Source organism: Chaetomium fimeti, assembly GCF_033439085.1.
Source record: "Chaetomium fimeti strain CBS 168.71 chromosome Unknown B0H64scaffold_2, whole genome shotgun sequence".
In the NCBI taxonomy this organism is placed as follows: Eukaryota; Fungi; Ascomycota; class Sordariomycetes; order Sordariales; family Chaetomiaceae; genus Chaetomium; species Chaetomium fimeti.
In genome coordinates, this window is record NW_026944330.1 from 2,771,722 (window position 1) to 2,790,670 (window position 18,949).

General features: G+C 57.9%; 8 protein-coding genes across 8 annotated transcripts; 3 read left to right on the plus strand and 5 right to left on the minus strand.

Moving 5' to 3' along the window:
* Nucleotides 1-105: 105 nt before the first annotated feature.
* Nucleotides 106-4,511, plus strand: B0H64DRAFT_472234 (uncharacterized protein). Its single transcript, XM_062807928.1, has 2 exons — nt 106-2,637; nt 2,702-4,511. Exons 1-2 carry the CDS (start codon nt 460-462, stop codon nt 4,241-4,243), a joined length of 3,720 nt encoding a protein of 1,239 aa, XP_062662558.1. The 5' UTR covers nt 106-459; the 3' UTR covers nt 4,244-4,511.
* Nucleotides 4,512-5,579, minus strand: B0H64DRAFT_386960 (Acylphosphatase-like domain-containing protein). Its single transcript, XM_062803184.1, has 5 exons — nt 5,317-5,579; nt 5,203-5,236; nt 5,073-5,085; nt 4,887-4,956; nt 4,512-4,812 (listed from the first exon to the last, which is right to left on the minus strand). The coding sequence occupies exons 1-5, from the start codon at nt 5,326-5,328 to the stop codon at nt 4,663-4,665; spliced, it is 279 nt and encodes a 92-aa protein (XP_062662559.1). The 5' UTR covers nt 5,329-5,579; the 3' UTR covers nt 4,512-4,662.
* Nucleotides 5,580-7,563, minus strand: B0H64DRAFT_386963 (armadillo-type protein). The gene is made up of 3 exons (XM_062803185.1): nt 7,188-7,563; nt 6,585-7,113; nt 5,580-6,532 (listed from the first exon to the last, which is right to left on the minus strand). The coding sequence occupies exons 1-3, from the start codon at nt 7,480-7,482 to the stop codon at nt 5,914-5,916; spliced, it is 1,443 nt and encodes a 480-aa protein (XP_062662560.1). The 5' UTR covers nt 7,483-7,563; the 3' UTR covers nt 5,580-5,913.
* Nucleotides 7,564-9,055: 1,492 nt separating this feature from the next.
* Nucleotides 9,056-10,314, plus strand: B0H64DRAFT_371447 (uncharacterized protein; the record flags this gene model as incomplete). Its single annotated transcript, XM_062802158.1, has 2 exons — nt 9,056-10,094; nt 10,172-10,314. The coding sequence occupies 2 exons, from the start codon at nt 9,056-9,058 to the stop codon at nt 10,312-10,314; spliced, it is 1,182 nt and encodes a 393-aa protein (XP_062662561.1).
* A 496-nt stretch (nt 10,315-10,810) lies between these two features.
* On the minus strand, nt 10,811-12,390 carry B0H64DRAFT_88817 (ribosomal protein L6, alpha-beta domain-containing protein). Its single transcript, XM_062808931.1, has 4 exons — nt 12,135-12,390; nt 11,619-11,922; nt 11,319-11,496; nt 10,811-11,228 (listed from the first exon to the last, which is right to left on the minus strand). Exons 1-4 carry the CDS (start codon nt 12,178-12,180, stop codon nt 11,178-11,180), a joined length of 579 nt encoding a protein of 192 aa, XP_062662562.1. The 5' UTR covers nt 12,181-12,390; the 3' UTR covers nt 10,811-11,177.
* Nucleotides 12,391-12,394: 4 nt separating this feature from the next.
* On the minus strand, nt 12,395-13,100 carry B0H64DRAFT_386969 (uncharacterized protein). The gene has a single exon (XM_062803186.1). The coding sequence runs from the start codon at nt 12,957-12,959 to the stop codon at nt 12,576-12,578; it is 384 nt and encodes a 127-aa protein (XP_062662563.1). The 5' UTR covers nt 12,960-13,100; the 3' UTR covers nt 12,395-12,575.
* B0H64DRAFT_386970 (vacuolar protein sorting-associated protein 26-domain-containing protein) lies at nt 13,095-14,648 on the plus strand. The gene is made up of 4 exons (XM_062803187.1): nt 13,095-13,560; nt 13,627-14,099; nt 14,164-14,305; nt 14,363-14,648. The coding sequence occupies exons 1-4, from the start codon at nt 13,344-13,346 to the stop codon at nt 14,500-14,502; spliced, it is 972 nt and encodes a 323-aa protein (XP_062662564.1). The 5' UTR covers nt 13,095-13,343; the 3' UTR covers nt 14,503-14,648.
* On the minus strand, nt 14,620-18,886 carry B0H64DRAFT_354807 (nucleoporin Nup120/160-domain-containing protein). Its single transcript, XM_062801546.1, has 2 exons — nt 18,130-18,886; nt 14,620-18,070 (listed from the first exon to the last, which is right to left on the minus strand). Exons 1-2 carry the CDS (start codon nt 18,758-18,760, stop codon nt 14,856-14,858), a joined length of 3,846 nt encoding a protein of 1,281 aa, XP_062662565.1. The 5' UTR covers nt 18,761-18,886; the 3' UTR covers nt 14,620-14,855.
* Nucleotides 18,887-18,949: the final 63 nt, after the last annotated feature.

Consider the following 18,949-nt stretch of genomic DNA (forward strand, 5'->3'; position numbering starts at 1 on the left):
TTATCGGACATGCCAAGCAGCGCCCCCTGGAATTCCCCAACGTTAACAGTGGCAGTCGGTTACAAAAGTGTATCTTTTTTAAAATGGGATATGTAACGCAAGCCGGACGAGTTCTTGCACTTCAGTTCCGGTGATGGGCAAAGCACGTATTGCAAAGATGCTGATCATTCCTACAGTCAGCACAAGAAACCGCAGGATTGTGCCTTCAGGGACCCCTGTCTGATGGCGTGGCTGCGTGTTTGATAAGCTGCGAGGGGCCACTAAAACCAGGGAGTGACACCACTTGAAGCCAGGGGGAACCTCCCGTTCACGCTCACTCTTTGAAACAAAACCACCACCACCCCAGAGGTGCCTTTGCAACCCCCGATTGTTCTTTCCTCCGGCCCCGCCTCTGCCCCGAGCAGCTCTCCGTTCGCAACGCTCGGCATCAATATCGAGTAAATCAAAAACTAAACAGCCATGCCGGGCGTTGACGGGGCCTCGACCGGCAGTGACCAACCCCCCACTACCACTACCTCGATTGCGACCAAAGATGTCCCGCGCGCCCCGGCGCCCACCACGAGTCCGAAACCAGAGCCCCAAACCGTTGCCGCCATGACCGTCGAATACGATGACTTCGGTCTCCCGATAAGGAAATACACGGCGCCCACCGGCAAGAAAGAGACGTCGGGCACCACCGAGGAGCCTCGCCCGGCAACGAAGGTCGACACGACAGACAATGGGAAGCAAGTCGCGAAGCCTGCCCGGGGAGCAACTAGCAGTAGGGATCTGGGTAACACGAGCAATGAAGCGGAGTCGACCAGTGACCAGAATCCCAAAGATGCCGCCTCCCACGGCAGCAATGAGCTTGCAGATGCACAGCGGGTACCTGCGGCTATGCCCCCCGGGGAGCGTACCGCCACAGATAAAACCAGCCCATCGCCTCCGAACGATCAAGGAAAGTCAGTGGATGCCGTGCCGGATAATGCCAACCCGCAACCGCAACCCACGGCGGCCCGCGAATTAGACGATGAGTCTACGAAACTCGAAGATCAGGCCGTGTCCGAAGCCAAGAAGCCAGAGCCAGTGGCAGCCGACCAAAAGCACGATGCGAGCAAGAGGATGAGCGCAGCGGGCGGCGTGTCCGAGTTTTCGCACCAACAGCTTACCTCAAATCAGCCTGAAAAGAAAGAGGACGACGCCGACGAGTGGCAGACCATGCCCGCATATGCGCCGTACGATCTCTACGATGACGACAACAAGTTGATCGCGAAGGAGTACGTCGAGGCCGAAGACGAAACGTACGGTTATGCCGGGCTTGGGGGCGCTGGGAAGGGGTACACTAAAGTGCTGCTGGACGATGACGCCGAGTCTGCGACCAGCATGGACGAGCACACTCAGTATCTATTCAAGGACGCAGGCGGCGGTACGAGTACGGGCGTGACGGACGACGACGACACCCAGCGGGATGCCGTGGGCCAGCTACAGGCTACCAAGGAGCTCCTGACCGAGGGCCAGAGGGTCGCCTACGTGGGTTTGACCAGACTGGAGCTGTCGTCAATGCTAAAGGACGCCGAAGCGCTCGTGCAGTCGGCCAAGTCTAAGAAGCAGGTGACGGTAGCGGCTGAGAACATGAAAATGTGGAGCCAGAAGATGATGGTTAGGCTCTATTCCCACATGGACATCAGCGCGGCCGAGCAGGTTATGATTGAACAGCTGAGTTCCCACGGCGTGATGCCCCAGGACCTCACCCCGGTCTTGATGGCGAACGCCCGTGTACGGAACCCCATGGCCGCCGAGAAGGACGCGAGGTCATCCGTCTCCAGCGCAGCCCCGTCCCGACCCTCCTCGATCGCGAGTCCTGCGCCGGAACAAGCTGCCGAGCCGCCGCCGCCTTATTCGGCCGACGACGACGTGGAGCTCACGGCCCCGGTGAGGACACCGTCGCAATTACCTACCAGCCAGAAGATCGATATAGATATCCGGTGGACCGTTTTGTGTGATCTCTTTCTGGTGCTCATCGCGGATTCCATCTATGATGCGAGGTCGAGGTTGTTGCTAGAGAAAGTCGCCAAGGACCTCGACATCACCTGGCTTGACATCTGCCGGTTTGAAAAGAAGGTGACGGACGCGCTAGAGATGCAGGCAAACGCTGAGACGGAGAATTGGAACGAGGACGAGCATATGGAGAACCGCAGGAAGCTGGCTCTCAAGAGACGCTACCTGATGATGGGACTCGCTACAGTGGGCGGCGGCTTGGTGATCGGCCTCTCTGCTGGCCTGCTCGCCCCCGTCATCGGCCTAGGCTTGGCGGCCGGTTTCACAACAATAGGCGTCGGTGGCACGGGTGGTTTCCTCGCGGGCGCCGGAGGTGCAGCCATCATTACCTCGAGTGCCGCAGCGTCGGGTGGCATCATCGGCGTCAGAGCCGCCAACAGGAGGACGGGCTCCGTCAAGACATTCGAGTACCGGCCGCTACACAATAACAAGCGCGTGAACCTGATTGTTACCGTCTCGGGGTGGATGACAGGCAAGGTCGACGATGTTCGCCTGCCTTTCAGCACGGTCGACCCGGTCATGGGAGACATTTATTCGGTGCTCTGGGAGCCAGAAATGCTTACGAGCATGGGTGACACCATCAACATCCTTGCAACCGAGGTGAGCCCCTGAGTTATAGTCGGAAAGCGACTGCGGCAGTCGGACATGGGCTAATTATTACTAGGCTCTCACGCAAGGTCTTCAACAGGTTCTGGGCAACACCATTCTCATCACTTTGATGGCAGCTCTCCAGGTGCCCGTCGTACTCACCAAACTCTCCTACCTGATCGACAACCCCTGGGCTGTCTCACTTGACCGTGCCACCATGGCCGGGCTGATCCTGGCGGACTCGCTCATCGACCGCAACCTGGGCACTCGGCCTGTCACCCTGGTCGGGTACTCGCTCGGCAGCCGGGTCATCTTTTCCTGCCTTCAGGAACTCGCTAAGAAGGGCGCTTTCGGTCTCGTCCAGAACGTTTATATTTTCGGCAGCCCTATCGTCGTCAAGAGGGACGAGTATCTGCGCGCCCGCGCCGTGGTATCTGGGCGGTTTGTCAACGGCTACAACCGCAGCGACTGGATCCTCGGGTACCTATTCCGTTTGACCAATGGCGGTATCAGACGCATTGGCGGCTTGGCTCCCATTGAAGACATTCCCGGAATCGAGAACATGGACGTCTCCGAGTTTGTCGTCGGGCACATGAACTACCGAACGGCCATGCCACGTCTCATGCGGGAATGCGGCTGGCTGGTCGAAAGCGACGAGTTCACAGAAATGGAAGACCCCGACCCGGATAACTACGAGGAGCGGCAGCGCGAGTTGATCAGCGAGATCGAGGAGGCACGCCGAGACCTAGAAAATGAAGGGAAGGGGACCACCAAGGGCGGCGCGTTCGGCTTCTTCAAGCGGAAGAAGGCGCCACAAAAGCAAGAGTGGGAGCTATATGAGGAAGCGAAGGGTAGCAAAAACAGCAAAACGGAGGACAAGGAAGGGAACAACCACGGCGTGCTGTTCGACGTCGACGCCATCCGCGCCGAGATCGCCAAGGAGAGCCAGAACCGAAAAGACGGAGACATCGACGAGGAGCTCCTCCAGGTGCGCGAGATCAAGAGCACCCTCCCACCCATCAAACTCGACAGCGCAACCCTCTCCCCGCCACCAAAAACAACACCGCGCCAAACCCTCCGCGAAAGCAAGAGCGCCGAGCTCATCCCCGCGCCATCACCCTCCCCAAACAACCTCAGCAGCCCCAACCTCCCATCCTACGAGCGCCACTCCTCCCACGAACCGCACCCCTCCCGCGAACGCGTCCCCACCTTCCCCACCGGCAAACCCGAGCGCAGCATCAGCATCAGCAGCAACAACCCCTACCAGGGCCACGGCTACGGCTACGGCTTCAACTACCCGGACCACGCCTCCAGTCTGCACCACGATTATGACGACGACGACGACGGCGGCGGCGGCGGCGGCGGCGGCGGCGGCGGCGGCGTGCAGATGACGTTTGACACGAGCTTTGACGACGACGGCGACGGAGGGCCGAAAGCGTCGCCGTCGGCGGCCTCGGCTGCTGGGACGGGGGGGATGTCCTCGCTCGGTGGCGGCCCGGCGAGGCCGGAGATGAGGTCGGCGCAGACGGTGCCGAATATCTCGCTGGCGGATCCGTGGGCGGATGAGGAGGAGGAGTTTGGGAGGGGGGAGAAGGAGATTAAGATGACTTTTGCTTGATTTTTCTTTTTGCCTCTTGGTTGGGGTGGGGTGGGATGGTTTTGGCTTTTTGGGGGGTGGGGAGGGTAGAATGGTGGGGTAATGAATGTGGGATGTTGTGTGATGCGATGTGATGATGGTGGTGGTGATGGGTGGGTGGTTTTGGTGGTGGAGGGGCTGGTCGGGTAATGCTTTGATGATGGATGGATTGTCTAGGTGGGGGGTTATTTTACTGGTTACCCCAGAGATGGATTCCCGGTTAGGAGGTTGCCTGGCACACGGGCTTGCTGCTGGGGGGGAAGGGTTGTATGAGCGATTGATTATCTTGGTCATGGCCATGGTTACTGTTATTGCGTGTCCCGTCTCAAGTCTTCACTGGCCCCCCTGAACATACCGGTATACTCAACATCTATGCATACAACAATCCCCGACGCCAGCGCTCAACGCCGAACCTCGAACTCGGCCTCGCCGTCCACCACCTCCCTGTCCTCCTTGTCCAGCCGGACAACCTGTGAGTGCCGTGGCCCGTTGTTGACATGTTTTAGGAAAGCCGTGACGGCGTTTTCCTCGCCTTGCACTTCGCCCTCGACCTGGGGGTTTTCAAACGGCATCAGATGCTTCTGTCTTTGAGTGTTTGTATGATAGATGTGTGTGTTCTCCGTACCTTGTTATTGTCGGTATTGCGCACCCAGCCGGTGAGTTTGTGCTCGACGGCTTTGTGGCGGGTAAAGTAGCTGGCGCTGGTTAGTGGGGTGTGAGAGGAAAGGGAGGTTAAGTGAAACCTCTGGTGAGATTAAATCGCGTTGTCTTGTTGATTCAATAGTTCGCAAGGACCAACTCAAGTACGTACCGGAAACCAACCCCTGAGGTTCATCTCATGTTAGCCTATGTCTATCAAGAAAGTCGTGTCTTCCATGTTCCGTGCCGGATTTCTCATATCCATGTTGATGTTACGAGCAGCATAAGGAGATGGCGCTCACCTTGTACCAAGCCCCCATGGGCGAGGAAATAAACCTAATAAAGAGAGAAACAAGACAATGTCAGTAAAGTTAAGAGCTATTGGAATTAGTTAATCGCTTTCCGATCAGACATACCCTCTTCACCATCGTGGCCACCTTGACTTAGCTCCAGGAAATAACACTCAAAAATAAGCAAGGGTTAATAACAGCGAGCGTGCTATGATTTGGACTATGTACTTCGAGACACTTCGAGTTATCATGCAGACTGTGATGATGTCAACGGAACTGGGGATTAATTAAGGGAAACTCGATAAGATAAGCATGGCGGGGTTGGCGGCCGAGAAAGAGGAATGAGAACGGTTCATCAAGATAAACACATGGAAGTGATCAAACTGTAATGTGAGTTGTTGACCATTCCTGGGTTAACTAACCGATATAACGGTCGGTTTCATAGTTCTGAAAACATAAGTCCGTCCGGATATTCGGACCAAACAGAGCATACACCACATGTATTCAAGTACCAAGTACAACCAACAGAACTCGAGCCAGTCTAAAGTGCCATTCCGGATGCCAGATCACCATGTCCAACATGTAACGTACCTAGGTAACTAACATGCCTTCGCCAAAACAAGAACAAAAAAAACACACAAAACACGCCCAACCCACCGCCACCGCCATGCTGACCACCCTCCCCCGGCTCCCTCGAGCGCGCCGCGCAGGCAGACTCAGACACTACTTGGTACTATCAAAGCTGTACTGCAGCCAGCCGCCGAGGGCGCGCAGGCTCTCCCAGCGGACGTTCTCGTCGGGCTCGGCCATGAGCTCCATGACGCGGGTCTTGAGCCCCAGGCGCTCGAGCTGGCTCCGCCTCTCGGGGACCTCGCGGACGAGGCAGCCGACGTCGTTGCAGGCGATGGCGAGCACGGCCTTGTCGTTGTCCCAGGGCTTGCGCATGATGTCGGCGAGGCGGCGCACCAGCGCGCCGTTCTCGGCCTCGAGGATCTTGCGCGCGTTCTCCGCCCAGAACACCGTGTTGCGGTGCGGCGGCGACCACCGCAGGTGGCCCGAGTTGAGCTCCCCGACGTACTCGTCGAACGTCGTCTTGGTCTTGGTGTACTCGTCCAGCAGCTCCCGTAGCTTGTCCATGTCCTCGCGCAGGTCGGGGTCGGCGAACTGCCGCGTCTTGAGGTTCTGGAGTAGGGCGGGGAGCCGGGCGAGGACGGCGGTGGGGAGGAGCGTGTTTTGGTTCTGGGTGAGGAGGTTGAGGAGGGTCGAGATGAGAAGGCGGGTGGTCTTCTCCTTGGGGGAGAGGCGGAGGAGTTGGGTGTAGAGTAGGACGATGTCGTATTCACTGGGAAAGGAGTTAGTCAACGTTAACGGGGGATTACACGGGTGCGCCCTACTCGTTGATATCATCGCCAATGTCCTCGCCCTCAAAACTGAGCTGCCACATCACCAGCAGCACCCCGTAGAGGAGTTGGAGGCCAACCCCGCCACTGAGGGACCCTTCGAATCCGCTCCTCGTCGTCCCCGTAGCGCCACTCCAGAGACTGGCCGAAGCATCGCTGTTGCCAACACCGGCCGCCGCTCGGAGGATCTCGATAAGGGGCGTGACTGTTTCGCTCCGTTGCTTCCAGAACTGCTGCCTCGGCGCCCGCCCATAGAGCAGGGACGAGTACTCTTGCACGCCAATGTCTTGAAGCCCGGCGTCCGAGTTCTTGGTCAGGGACGAGAGGTAGCTGAAGATGACGGGAAGGGCCTTGCCGACCGTGGCGGGGGACTCGTCTCGGGACCCGGACAGGAGCTTTACGAGCACCGTCGAGGTAAGGAGCGGGATCGGGTCTTCGGTGTTGGACGAGTGCGCGAGGAGCGGAAGGAAATGTCGGTAGGGGTCGCCGGTCTGGAGGATAGCTTTAGATAGCGCCGGTACGCCTTCAATCCATGGGTTAGTTAATTGCGATACAGGTGGTAAGGTTAGGTGGGCAATGGGCAACGGAGCGGCGTACTGTCGAGCAGATCGCTCAAGAGGACGAGGATGTTCTGCACCACATCCTGTCGCTTTGCGGCAGATTCGAGGACGCTCTTCTTCCCCGGCTCTCCGACGAACAGTGTGCGGTAGCCATCCAAGTCGGCCTCGACGGTTTGTTTGCGCACATCCCGCTTGACCTTGTCGACGGCGCGGATGCGGGCGAGTTGGTCTTCGGTCAGGGTGCCTGCGCGAACGGCGCCATCCCACGGAATCAGTCGCTGGCGGACGTTGCCTTGCAGCGCTGCCAAATACGGCGGCGGGTCTAGTAACATGGCGCAAAACAAGCTTCTGGTCTCGGGTTGTGAGGCTCAAGATAGCTCCCGGTGGTTTGGTCTTTGTTGGATGTTGGTGTCTCTGGCAACGAACTACCTAACCCTGGCTCGGGTCGAGCAAGGCGGCCAACCCCAGTTACGTAACTGCACAGTGAGCGGGGCCCTGCAGCTTCCTGCTGCGGCGGCGACAACCCATTGTCAGCTGCAACCTGGAACTCACTCTGGACTAACTAACTGACTACCTAAGCACCAAAGTATTGTTTTTTGGAGAATGTCGGCCGAGAAATTGGGCAAAACACTTGAGAAGGACGATCACCAAGTGTGATGTCAGGTAGGTCCTACCCAGTATGTGACGGTGGTGTTTTTACGAAGCAGCAATGATGGCGCGCCATTCGGTCACTCTCCACCCTCAACCATTCAACCTACCGATTGCCTTCTCCGACACTTCGCACCACCATGATGCGTCCAAGCTCGTATTGACAGGGGTGTTCGCCAAGACGGCAGGCTTTGGTGCGAAGGACGAGGATTGGCTTGGCCGAGCGGCAGGGGAGAAACGAAACGACAAGGATTCTCTCGATAAGATCCAGCCGGCAGCCACCCACCGACGGAGATGGCGGGGCAATGAGCTTCGGGGGTGAAGCTGCGAGGCTGTCAACGGAGAGCGTTGTGCTCTGAAAGAGCCAGACAAGCCCGCATGGTTCGGGGGTGACACCGACGTGCAGCCTGCCAACTCAGACGGGACCCCGTTCTGTCATGCAGCACACCCGACCTGCATCAACAGAATTACCGGGGTGATTGAGCCAGTCGACATCAGATCATGGAAGCGGGAACCCGGCGCCAGGAACGGGGGAAGCAGGAGGGAACAGGAGGAAGGGGCCCTTTTTTGACTTGCAACTTTGAATTGGAGGTCTGGCAGGGGTTTGCTGGTTGTGACAGCCTGTCGCGGGGCGTCTAGAGAAAAAAAGAGGGCGTAAAATCCGAGAGGTTGGGCGCATCAAGTGTCGACAACTTTGGAGGAGGTTGGGAACACCAATTGAGCCCGACCAGCAAGCTTCACCGTACCAGCCATGAACTAAAACTTGGCTGCAATAAATCCCGCCGTGCAGCACCCCCCCGCCCTCTTTTTCCTTTACTTTTCTTCCGAGCCCAGAATCTTTTACCCTGCATTTTGCTCGACAACGTTCGGGTCCTGCGACAAGCAGCTTGCATTTCGTGATACCTTCAATCGCTCATTTTCACCCCAGTCAAAGCTCAGACATTCGCTCTCTCCCGCGAATCGCCTGCAGCTCACGCATTCCAAATCAGAGGCACATTCCACGGGTCGGACCGAACACCAAGTGACGAGTTGGGATCATCAGGTACAGACTGAGAAGGACAAAGGACAAATACAGCGGACAGCGACAACCACTATTCTCGCCAATACTTTCAACATTCCTCACTCGTCGTTCGCCCGCTCCAACACCCCGCCCCGCTCCGCCCCGACCGGGAGCTAGACCGCCGGCGCACGGTGTTGGTCTCCACAAACGGCCGGGTCCCAGCTCCGGGAATTGCCCCGTTCCGACTCTCACCAACAATGTCGCCTCGGCCATCACTGCTGGGCATAAGCTCGGCGCTATGGCTGTTATTCGCAAGCTTTGCGCACGATGCTGCTGCCCACCCCTACCCGAAAGATGACCTACACGCAGCGGGCTATGGCTATCTCATGCCCCGCCAATGCAACCAGTACTGCGGCTACAACAACATGTTCTGCTGCGAGGAGGGAACCCAGTGCTACACAGCCGACGGCATTGCCGGCTGCTCGTCCGACGCAGGCGGCGGCTGGGCTCGGTACACGACAACATGGACACTGACGCAGACCTTCACCAAGACGTACAACTCCTTCGTCCCGGCCGCGACCGCTCCGCCAGGCACCGGCGACTGCGTCCCGCCCGAGGGGTCCGGCCAGATCGCCTGCGGCAACATCTGCTGTGCGAGCTGGCAGTATTGCGCCTTCAAAGGGCAGTGCATGGCGAACAACCCCGGTCCCGATCCCGGCCCGGCCCCGACGCGCACCGACGGATCGGAGACCATCACGACCGCCTTCAGCGCGCCGTACCGCGTAACCAGCGGCACCGCCACAACGACAGGCACCGACACCGCCGCGGGTGCCGCCACCAGCACGGGCGCAGTGAGCCCGGGGGGGACGGCAGGCGGGCTGAGCGGCGGCGCCATCGCCGGTATTGTCATCGGCACTATCGCGGGCGTGGCCCTGCTGCTGCTCATCTGCGCGTGCTGCGTGGTGCGCGGCCTGTGGCACGGCCTGCTCGCGCTGCTCGGGATCGGCAAGAAGAAGAAGGAGGAGACGGTCATCGAGGAGGAGCACTACCGCCGCGGGTCGTCCCACACCCACCGCGACAACCACGGCTCGTGGTACGGCGGCCGCCCCAGCTCCGCCGGCGCCCGCAAGGAGAAGAGCAAGGGCGCCGGCCTGCTCGGCATCGGTGCTGCCCTCGGCACGCTGGCCCTGTTGCTGGGGTTGAGGAGGGATAAGAAGAAGAAGGCGGCCCCGTCCAAGACGAGGAGCGACGTCGCTAGCAGTTACTGGTCGGATTCGTACACGGCCACCAGCCCGAGTGAGTAACCCCGCATTCCATCTCCCCCATCGCCGAGAGAGAGAGACGCAGTTGACTAACGTGCAATCCGACAACAGGCTCAAGAAGCAGCGACAGACGGACCCGTCACTCGCGCCCCAGCAGGGCGCCGAGCAGGGTGACCCGGACAACACACACCCGCACTCGCGTGTCGAGGTCGAGAGGGCCATCGGTACGATCGCAACGGTCGCCGAGGCCGTGATGAGAAACATGAGAAACATGCCCTTCTTCTCATCCCGCCACACCTCAAAAATCAAAACTTTGAGGGACGACGACGACGACAAATATATTGCCATTTGTAAATGTCGGCAGACACACACACACACACACACATACCCCCCACACATACACGTCTTCACAAGTACATGCTTTTTACCCCTTCCCCCAGTATATATGTTTTCGGGGACCCATTCCTCCCCCCTTTTTTTTCGGGCGGCGTTTTACGGAGTTTACGGTAGACACACAAGATGAAGGGAGGATTTCTGAATCCTGCAGCACGAGATAGCGGTGCAGGATGGGTGGCTGATGATGAAGGATGAAAGATGAAAGACGAATGAAGAGACGATGCAGGACATGAGATGAGAGGATGTTTAGTCAACGAGAGCATTTGCATAGCAGGTTGCTGGAGGACTTTTGATGAGAGATGGGTGGTGAGATCGAGATGAGATACGATGACCCTCGGGGTGCTTCCATAATATGAACAATCTCTCTCAACAGTGCCGTTCTGATGTACATTTTGTATCCCTTGCGGAAGTAGGCTTTGAGGTATCGAGGTATCGAGGTATATCAACTGATCGCTTCCCCCAAAAAACTGAACCACCAGTCCAAGACGAGCCTGTAGCCGCGGCTGGCCGGGGATCCGTCATCATTAGCTCTGCAGAGCGAGGCAGCCCGAGAACGGCGGGTATTGGCGCGTGCACCCCACTCCCCCAGCACTTGTGGTTCAGAAGGTTGCCCATTTTGCAGTAGCGACTTTTACGCTACAAAACATGCAAATGCCCATTGACCCCTTGCCACTCCGGTTGAGACCCATAAAGCACAAAGAAACCCATGGCTGCGTGTCCATCACTCATCAACCACGTTGCCCTTCTCCGAGACGTAGAGACCGTCCAAGAACTGTGTCGCGTGTTAGCTTCCGTATCCTCGCTAGTGGTGCGTGTGGGAGACACCAGGTGCCGGTGCCCTGTGGTTTGTTGTTCGACGAACCTTCCGGATATCCTTGTTCCGCACCCTGCAAATCTGCTGGATGTCCGCAGCGCTTTGCGAGACAGCCTCGAGCGAGTTACCGAAAAGGACCAGCTCATCCTTCTGGTTCTTCGAGATCTCGGCCTCGACACCGGGCTGCATCACGACATTCCGGACGATCTTCTCGCCGATGAAGTTACTGCATCGCATCCAAGTCAGCCCTTGTACTATTTCCGCGTCTGGCCCTGACCCGGCTCGTCCGGGTCCTTCCCTCTTCGATACCACCCCCAGCCGCCCCGATATCCGCCCATTGTTACGTACCGGATCTCGACCTCCCAGTTGCCAGTCTCGGCGTTCTTGTCCAGGTTGACGTTGATGGGAAAATGGGCGTAGACGTAGCGCATCTTGTACTTGAACCCCTTGGTCACGCCAGTGATGAGGTTGTTGATGATGGTCCGGACGGTACGGAGGGCGGCAACGTTCTTGCGGACGCCATGGTGGATCTCAATGCCGATCAGGTTCTTCTTGGGGGACGAGAAGCTGACGGCGATGTGGCTCAGGTCCTTGACGAGCTTGCCGCGGGGGCCCTCGACCGTAACGAGCCTCGACTTAATCGAGACCTTGACTGTAGGCGGAGCAATGGGTCAGCAACTAGCCATTTCGCAATTGCCCTGAAACCACCACGCGTATTCCCCCCTGAGAAGCCCAGCCCCAATGCCTATTTGCATCCCTCTCGGTACACTTTGGTCGGTGTCGGTCGTCGATCGCGGGTCACGGCGGCGGCCTTTCTTTCCACGTCTTCCTGCTGCACACTGGGTTCCAAATTGGCAAACGTACCGTTCTCCGGGACCTCGAGGGTCTCCTCACTGTGGATGTAGCGCATCTTTGCGTTTGGACCTGAACGTGAGGAGGGGTGAGGTGTTGCTTCGTCGTCGAGGTGGGCGAAAAGGTAGTATGCAAGCCTGAGAAAAAACGTCGATTTTGCGGCCCCGGATTAATTCGAGTTGTGCGCCGATCGGCTTTGAAGCTGTTGTTAGGGCAGGAGGAGAAAGTGCTGATGCGATTGGCTGAGAAGGGCGGAGGCTGGAGTAAAGCGGGGCCGACCGGCCTGCTTCCTCCCCCAACTTTCAAGAACCACCACGACCGATATCTACACTGTGCATCCAAGTCGAGAAAACACGAGATGGCTACAGCGCAATAGCCGTCTCGACGAGCGACACAAGACTGTCGATATCTCCATCGCTCAACTGCCACACACGCCCCTATTTGTCGGTCGATTTACGTTGAGTCCTCCCGAACCGAGGAGGTAAGCCCATTTCTGGTTTTCCTCACGGATCCTCGACCTGGTGAAAGATAGTTGTCATCCTCATCGCCGACATAAATGCAAGACAAAATACTGTCTCTTCTATCCGCGGTCTTTACCCCAGGACTTTGGCAGCAGCTTGGAGAGATGAGTAGGTAGCGCTTGAGCACTGCCCTTCCTTGCCTTGCGATGGAGGCACTTACAAACAAGATGTAATTCTCGAGCCAGAAATCAAGCGGACACATGCACTGTTTCTTGGTTCCTATATCTCTGAAAGTAAACCGTTGAGACCATATCTGGAGGGGCAACAATAGCATCAATAAGCCCAGGTTTATACCTCTTTGTCTGGAGGCTTCCATGTCCAACAACCTCCAGCTGAGTGGTATTCAAGACGGGCAGATGACGCAGCCACGGCAGCCAAGTCCCTCCAGGGATCCCAACCCGTGCCAAGGCCCGGTTCCACCTCCACTCGATTGCGCAGCCGCAAGCACGCCGCGCGGTAGCTTCACTGCTGCAGGGTCCTGAGCCGTGGCTGACTGCGGGAGCATTCAACTGCCACTCCTGCGTCCTGAACTTATTCAACACCAAAGATACCTAGACACGCTACCCTCGTTCTACCGATACTATCGCCTCGCCCTTCCCGACCAGGATCATATCATTGAAACCTTTACTGCCATTTGCGCATGTGAATTCACCCCCGCGCAACCCGCTCAGAGCTCTCCCCGACCGAATACCTACCCACCATGTCGTACTTCTTTGCGACTCCGGTCGACATCGACATTGTGCTCGACGATGCCGACGAGCGGTCAATGGTCGATGTCAAGCTGGACAAGAACCGGCGGGAGAAGGCCCCGCTGTATATGGACGGCGAGTCGGTCAGGGGCGCCGTGACGGTGCGGCCGAAGGACGGCAAACGGTTAGAACACACGGGCATCAAGGTGCAATTCATCGGCACAATAGGTATGGCCCCATGGCAGGCGGAATTTGTGATGCTGGCTCCAGCTAACATCGCCGCCTAAACCTTAGAGATGTTCTTCGACCGGGGCAACCATTACGAGTTCCTCTCCCTCGTGCAAGAGCTGGCCGCGCCCGGCGAGCTGCAGCACCCGCAGACCTTCGATTTCAACTTTAAGAACGTCGAGAAGCAGTACGAGTCGTACAACGGCATCAACGTCAAACTGCGCTACTTTGTGCGCGTCACCGTGTCGCGCCGCATGGCCGACGTGATCCGCGAGAAGGACATCTGGGTCTACAGCTACCGGATCCCGCCCGAGATGAACAGCAGCATCAAGATGGACGTCGGCATCGAGGATTGTCTGCACATCGAGTTCGAGTACAGCAAGAGCAAGTACCACCTTAAGGACGTCATTGTCGGCCGAATCTACTTCCTGCTCGTGCGACTCAAGATCAAGCATATGGAGCTGAGCATCATCCGCCGCGAGACGACGGGCGCCGCGCCGAACCAGTACAACGAGAGCGAGACGCTGGTACGGTTTGAGGTAAGAGAACCTACATCAGCGAGATTGGGACCTGGAGACCTGGGAGACTGACACCTGCATCCAGATCATGGACGGCTCACCATCACGGGGAGAGACCATCCCCATCCGGTTGTTCCTCGGCGGCTTCGACTTGACTCCAACTTTCCGGGACGTGAACAAGAAGTTCTCGACAAGATACTACCTGAGTTTGGTCTTGATCGATGAAGGTACGTTTACTTTTACCCCTTTCCCGCCGTCCTAGATATTCTAACATAGCTTTGCAGATGCGAGGAGGTATTTCAAACAGTCAGAAATCATCCTCTACCGGCAAGCGCCCGAACTGGCCAATTCCCAAGAGCAAGGAGCGTTACCGGCGCCGCCACCGGAAAACAAGCAAATTATGGCAGGTACCAGCGCGGCATGATTTTAGAATTGGGGAAATGGTGAAGCGAGGAATAGCGCAATGTTATGTTAGTGGATTGTATGGACAAGCGGGGAGGTAATTCTTCAGCATGGGCATGGCGTCAATTGATCCAAACACTTGAGATTTATGTGTTTGTTCTCATCTTCCATGGGCTCCTCCTGATGGACCTATATCCCACCATCGTGACCCCCTTCTCTCTCGAGCACGCAATCCCTGCCATCACGCCGATATGATCAGAGGTATCCATTTTCCTGGACGCTAAAAACCCCTACAGTAGAAATCATTACAGAAACCATGCATGTCCTTTGCATTCCCACCCCCCAAACCCTCATCCCGTCTCTTACCTCTCAACCTCACGCTAAATCCATCAAATCATCGTCAGCGGTAAATCCGAACTGGTTGTTCTGGATCGCCACGATCCTGTCCAGCTCCTGCTGGTACTGCTTCCGGATGTCCGCGAGCATGAGGAACCGCCGCGGCGGCAAGTCCCGCACGCTCCGCGCCGAGAACCTCTTCATCTTCTCCACCAGCGCCGCATCCTCCTCCTCCGCCGTCTCATCGCCACCACCATCACCATTACGACCACCATCACCACCACCACCACCACCACCGACGTCCTTAGCCGCCTCCGCATCCAGCTTCTTCACAAGCTCGTCCACCTGCGCGTCCAAATCATCGCCCGCCTTGCCGCCACCCCGCCGGTCGTCATCATCCCCGCCGCCGCCGCCGGGGAGCACGTCTTCCAGGATATACGCCTCCTGCGGCGGGACACAGCTCAGCGCGTTGATCAGCAGCAGGTACTGCCTGGTGACCTGCGTGTCGAGGGCGTCCTCAGCAGCCGCAGCAGCAGCAGCACCCCCATTCCCACCCCCACCAACACCACCACCACCACCGCTAACCCTATCACCCTCCCCGGCACGACGCAGCTTCTGCAGGCGGTCGAGCAGGACGGCGGCGGCGCCGCGGTAGTCGTTGTGGCTGATGCGCCAGGCGTAGAGGATCTGGTGGTAGGGGACGCCCGCGCCGGGGCGCACGTCGCGGGCGGCGCGGCAGCGGTCGAGCAGCATGTCGTCGACGGCGGCCTGCAGGCCCGAGAAGGGCAGCGCGGTGAGCGCGGCGCTCTGGCCCGTCTCGCACATCTTCTCGACCAGCCGCCGCAGGTAGGCCCTCTGCAGGGCCTCGTCGTCCTGGAGGGAGAGGAGCGCCGAGTGGGCTTCTTCGAAGTGCGAGGTCGAGGTGGCCGCCGCGAAGAGCCGGCTGAGCATCTCGGTCTTGATGGCGCCCGTGGCTTCGTGGTTGTTGTGGGTGTTGTTGTTGTTGCTGCTGCTGCTGCCGCCGCCTTGCTGGACGAACTGCAGCGCGAGGCGGGAGAACTCCATGACGAAGGAGTATGCCTTCTGTCGGTCGTAGAGGCTAACGATGTGGGCGTAGTAGTTTGGAAGCCCGCTGTTAAGGAGGTTCCATTCTGTGTCGTCGAGTAGCCCCGCGCTGTGCCTGTCTAGGTGTTTGAGGGAGATGCTCAGGCCAATAGCGGCCTTCTTAAAGTAAAAGGAAGCTGTGTCGTGGTCTCTGAGCGCGAGGAAGACGCGGCCTTGGACGTAGGTGGAAAATGCATCTTGGTCAGCAAAGGGGTGGAGCTCCAACGCGAGGTCGGGCCGGTCCTGTTTGAGGAGCGAGCACTGGAGGAGCCAGGTGTAAATGACGGTTGTACTGCTGGGAGCACAGAGGTCCAGCACCAGATCAGTGATGCTAGAGAGTAGAGGCACGTTGTTGCTCTCTGGGAGACCGAAGAGATGCCCGGTCAGGCCTTCAAGGGCGGTTTTGGTGTTGTTCTCATCTTGGCTGCGCTTCGTTAGCGCGGGTGAAGAGGAGCCGGAGCCGCCGCCTGACTTTGTTGCCGAAAAGTTCAGTTCGGTCTTCGCCATCCACCTCAGGTGCTCCAGTCTCCGAAGCGCATCAATCAAGCGGCGATACACTGCGCCGACTTCGAACCGCGAGTGTAGGGGGGAAGCGTCCTCGCTTTCGATATCAAACTCCATGTGCACAAGCAGGATAAGCTGGCTAAAGAGGATCTGCCAGTGGAGTTCAATGGTCTCCTGCACGGCACGGACAACCACTTTCCGTCCAAATCCCGTGAAGGGTTCGCGGAGCTCTTGGGAGTTCGCCTCGCTCGTCGCGGTGATGAGATCGAACAGGTCCTCGTAAAGGCGCGCAGTCACCATCTGGTAGTTCTGACCTAGGGTGTCGAACACCTGGGCCAAGTCCTCGTCCGTAACTGAGGGCCAGAACCCGGCTCGGTCCAAGAATAGCTGCATCCGTTCGCTGTCCGACCGGGCCGAATCTCCATATAACTCGGCCCTCAAAGCGGAATTGCTGAGTTGATGCATACTGTCCGAGAAGCTGTCCACAAAGGTCAAACCGGCGGACACCAGCGCAGCGACATCCTCGTTTCTCTTTTCGGGAGACTGGAGGTTGTAGTAAACGCGGTCCAAGTCGCTGCACTGCCTGACAGCGGCAACCAAGTCGGCGCAAGCAACCCAGATCATACCATCCAAGGGGTCGAAGACTAGTGAGAGCGCTTCGCCCCTCTGTTTGTCGAGCTCGAGCAAGAGACGCCAGAAGCGCATCCACTGCGTCTCGCTCGTGTTTCTGAACTGGTCGTAGTCTGCGCCCCCTGTTGGGCTCCGGTCCAACGTTGTCGTTGATCCTAGCACAGAGCAAATGGATTCTGCGATACTCCTGCCGGCTTTCGAGGCCGTCTCCTTGTAAGTGCCCAACCCTTTCTCGTACATCGCCAGTGCTGTTTCGAGGGTCGATTTGGAGAAGCGGCCAGGGAAGAAGATGAGGTCGAGCCACTTTTCGGCCGAGTCTGTCGGGTTCCAGGAGCCTGACACCCGCACGGTCGGCACCGTGTTGTCGATATGTACCGCCTTCCAGCCATCGCCAAAAGGCTCCGTCCCATTTTGCGGCTGTACCTGCAACCTGTGCACGCGATAGCTGGTGTTGTTCTTCCACATCGTCCACAACTCGGGTCCGTCAGGCTGTTGGGTCACGGCGAAATCCGCGAGAGTCCACACATCCAACGAGGACGGGCTTGGTGGTATCAAGTGGGCGCCTGGGAAGCAATCCGCGACGTGCACCGACCCCTGGTCGTTTGCCTTGACCTTCCAGAACTTGAACTCGCCGGCCCCAACGGGTGAGTATGTCACTACTAGGCATTGCCCGCGGCCGTTCTCCAGAATGCGGATTAGGTTGCCCTGGGAAGGATCGATGGTCCACTTGCCAACCTCTTGGGGGTCACGCCTCGTGTTCAAGATGTCGCCGGTGTACAGAATCTGGCCCGTTCGTACATCCCACACTCTCATCCGGTGATCCAGGCAGATGGTGAACAGAAATGCAGTTTCGGAATGGCCCATCGCCGTGACTGCTGTCGAAGCGGCCGCTGTCAACTCCATGTTGACTTTGTCGTACCTAATGGTCGGGTTTCGTTGGAAGGGAACCAACCCCCGAAGACTTTGCCCCCATCCTGCAACGTTGTAGATGGTCTCCTTCCATGCCCCTCCATTTGCTATTGAGAGTGGGTTAGTGGTGGTTCATAATGTGACTGCGGAGGAACCCGTGACTTACTGTCAAACGCCTTGTTCCTGTCGAACTTCAAGATGCCGCCATCGTGCATGGTCACGATGAGCTGGTCGGGGTTGACAACGGCCAGTCTATGCGGATGCTTAAACCCAAAGCCCGGCGGCGAGTACGACTTGCAAGCGTCGCCCAGCCCGCCATCGGTTGCAGTCCGTTTCCGAAAGTGGTCCGGCCGCAGTGTGAGTGACCATAATTGGTTGGAGTGGTCGACAGCATAAACACAGAGCGCATCGCTGTCTTCGTAGTCGGCAAATCCAATGCAGGATGTCCGAATCGCAGTCGGGAATCGGAGGTTCAGGATCAGCGGCGCATCGGGCTCCTTCTCTTGTTTGCAGACGTCGGCGACGCGCAGACTGAGGACGCTGCCGTTATCCAAGACCCGCCATATGAAGCCCCGTGGTGAGCCGTTGTATTTCCGGTAGTAGATGGAGGAAGCCGTCGCTAGGCTCTTCGATTTGTATCCTTTTTCGTCGTCAGCCGATGCGCCGCTCCGACTTGAGCTCGACCGTCCATAGGCGCTCTGCGGTGCGACACGGATCTGGACGGTTGATGATTGCGACGCGGGTTCTAAATTCAGTCGCGTCTCTTTATAGAGTATCTCGAAATCTCTAGAGGCCATCTTGATCCCCTGTGTCGTTCGTAGGCGACAATGGACGGGGTCGGCGATGTTGTCGCGGTTTGTTCGAGATGGAGACGCGGTCTGGAGCTTCAAGGGCAGAATTCTGGCCGCCTTGCAGATGGCAGCTTGGCGGGGAGCTTGGATTGTTGCAACAGTGGATGGACCCTTGCATGGAAGTCAGGAAGTCAA

What these genes read in the sequence shown, in the direction of transcription:
- B0H64DRAFT_386970 (XM_062803187.1), top strand. Translation starts at nt 13,344, where the DNA reads ATGTCGTACTTCTTTGCGACTCCGGTCGACATCGACATTGTGCTCGAC. An exon ending in GCAATTCATCGGCACAATAG is followed by an intron (nt 13,561 to 13,626) that starts GTATGGCCCCAT and finishes CCTAAACCTTAG; the next exon opens with AGATGTTCTTCGACCGGGGC. An exon ending in AGACGCTGGTACGGTTTGAG is followed by an intron (nt 14,100 to 14,163) that starts GTAAGAGAACCT and finishes ACCTGCATCCAG; the next exon opens with ATCATGGACGGCTCACCATC.
- B0H64DRAFT_386963 (XM_062803185.1), bottom strand. Translation starts at nt 7,482, where the DNA reads ATGTTACTAGACCCGCCGCCGTATTTGGCAGCGCTGCAAGGCAACGTC. An exon ending in CTTGAGCGATCTGCTCGACA is followed by an intron (nt 7,114 to 7,187) that starts GTACGCCGCTCC and finishes CATGGATTGAAG; the next exon opens with GCGTACCGGCGCTATCTAAA. An exon ending in ATTGGCGATGATATCAACGA is followed by an intron (nt 6,533 to 6,584) that starts GTAGGGCGCACC and finishes CTCCTTTCCCAG; the next exon opens with TGAATACGACATCGTCCTAC.
- B0H64DRAFT_88817 (XM_062808931.1), bottom strand. Translation starts at nt 12,180, where the DNA reads ATGCGCTACATCCACAGTGAGGAGACCCTCGAGGTCCCGGAGAACG. An exon ending in CCTCGAGGTCCCGGAGAACG is followed by an intron (nt 11,923 to 12,134) that starts GTACGTTTGCCA and finishes CTCCGCCTACAG; the next exon opens with TCAAGGTCTCGATTAAGTCG. An exon ending in GGAACAAGGATATCCGGAAG is followed by an intron (nt 11,229 to 11,318) that starts GTTCGTCGAACA and finishes CACGCGACACAG; the next exon opens with TTCTTGGACGGTCTCTACGT.
- B0H64DRAFT_354807 (XM_062801546.1), bottom strand. Translation starts at nt 18,760, where the DNA reads ATGGCCTCTAGAGATTTCGAGATACTCTATAAAGAGACGCGACTGAAT. An exon ending in CAGGAACAAGGCGTTTGACA is followed by an intron (nt 18,071 to 18,129) that starts GTAAGTCACGGG and finishes CACTCTCAATAG; the next exon opens with CAAATGGAGGGGCATGGAAG.
- B0H64DRAFT_386960 (XM_062803184.1), bottom strand. An exon ending in GCAATACCGACAATAACAAG is followed by an intron (nt 4,813 to 4,886) that starts GTACGGAGAACA and finishes GAAAACCCCCAG; the next exon opens with GTCGAGGGCGAAGTGCAAGG.
- B0H64DRAFT_472234 (XM_062807928.1), top strand. Translation starts at nt 460, where the DNA reads ATGCCGGGCGTTGACGGGGCCTCGACCGGCAGTGACCAACCCCCCACT. An exon ending in TCAACATCCTTGCAACCGAG is followed by an intron (nt 2,638 to 2,701) that starts GTGAGCCCCTGA and finishes AATTATTACTAG; the next exon opens with GCTCTCACGCAAGGTCTTCA.
- B0H64DRAFT_386969 (XM_062803186.1), bottom strand. Translation starts at nt 12,959, where the DNA reads ATGGAAGCCTCCAGACAAAGAGGTATAAACCTGGGCTTATTGATGCTA.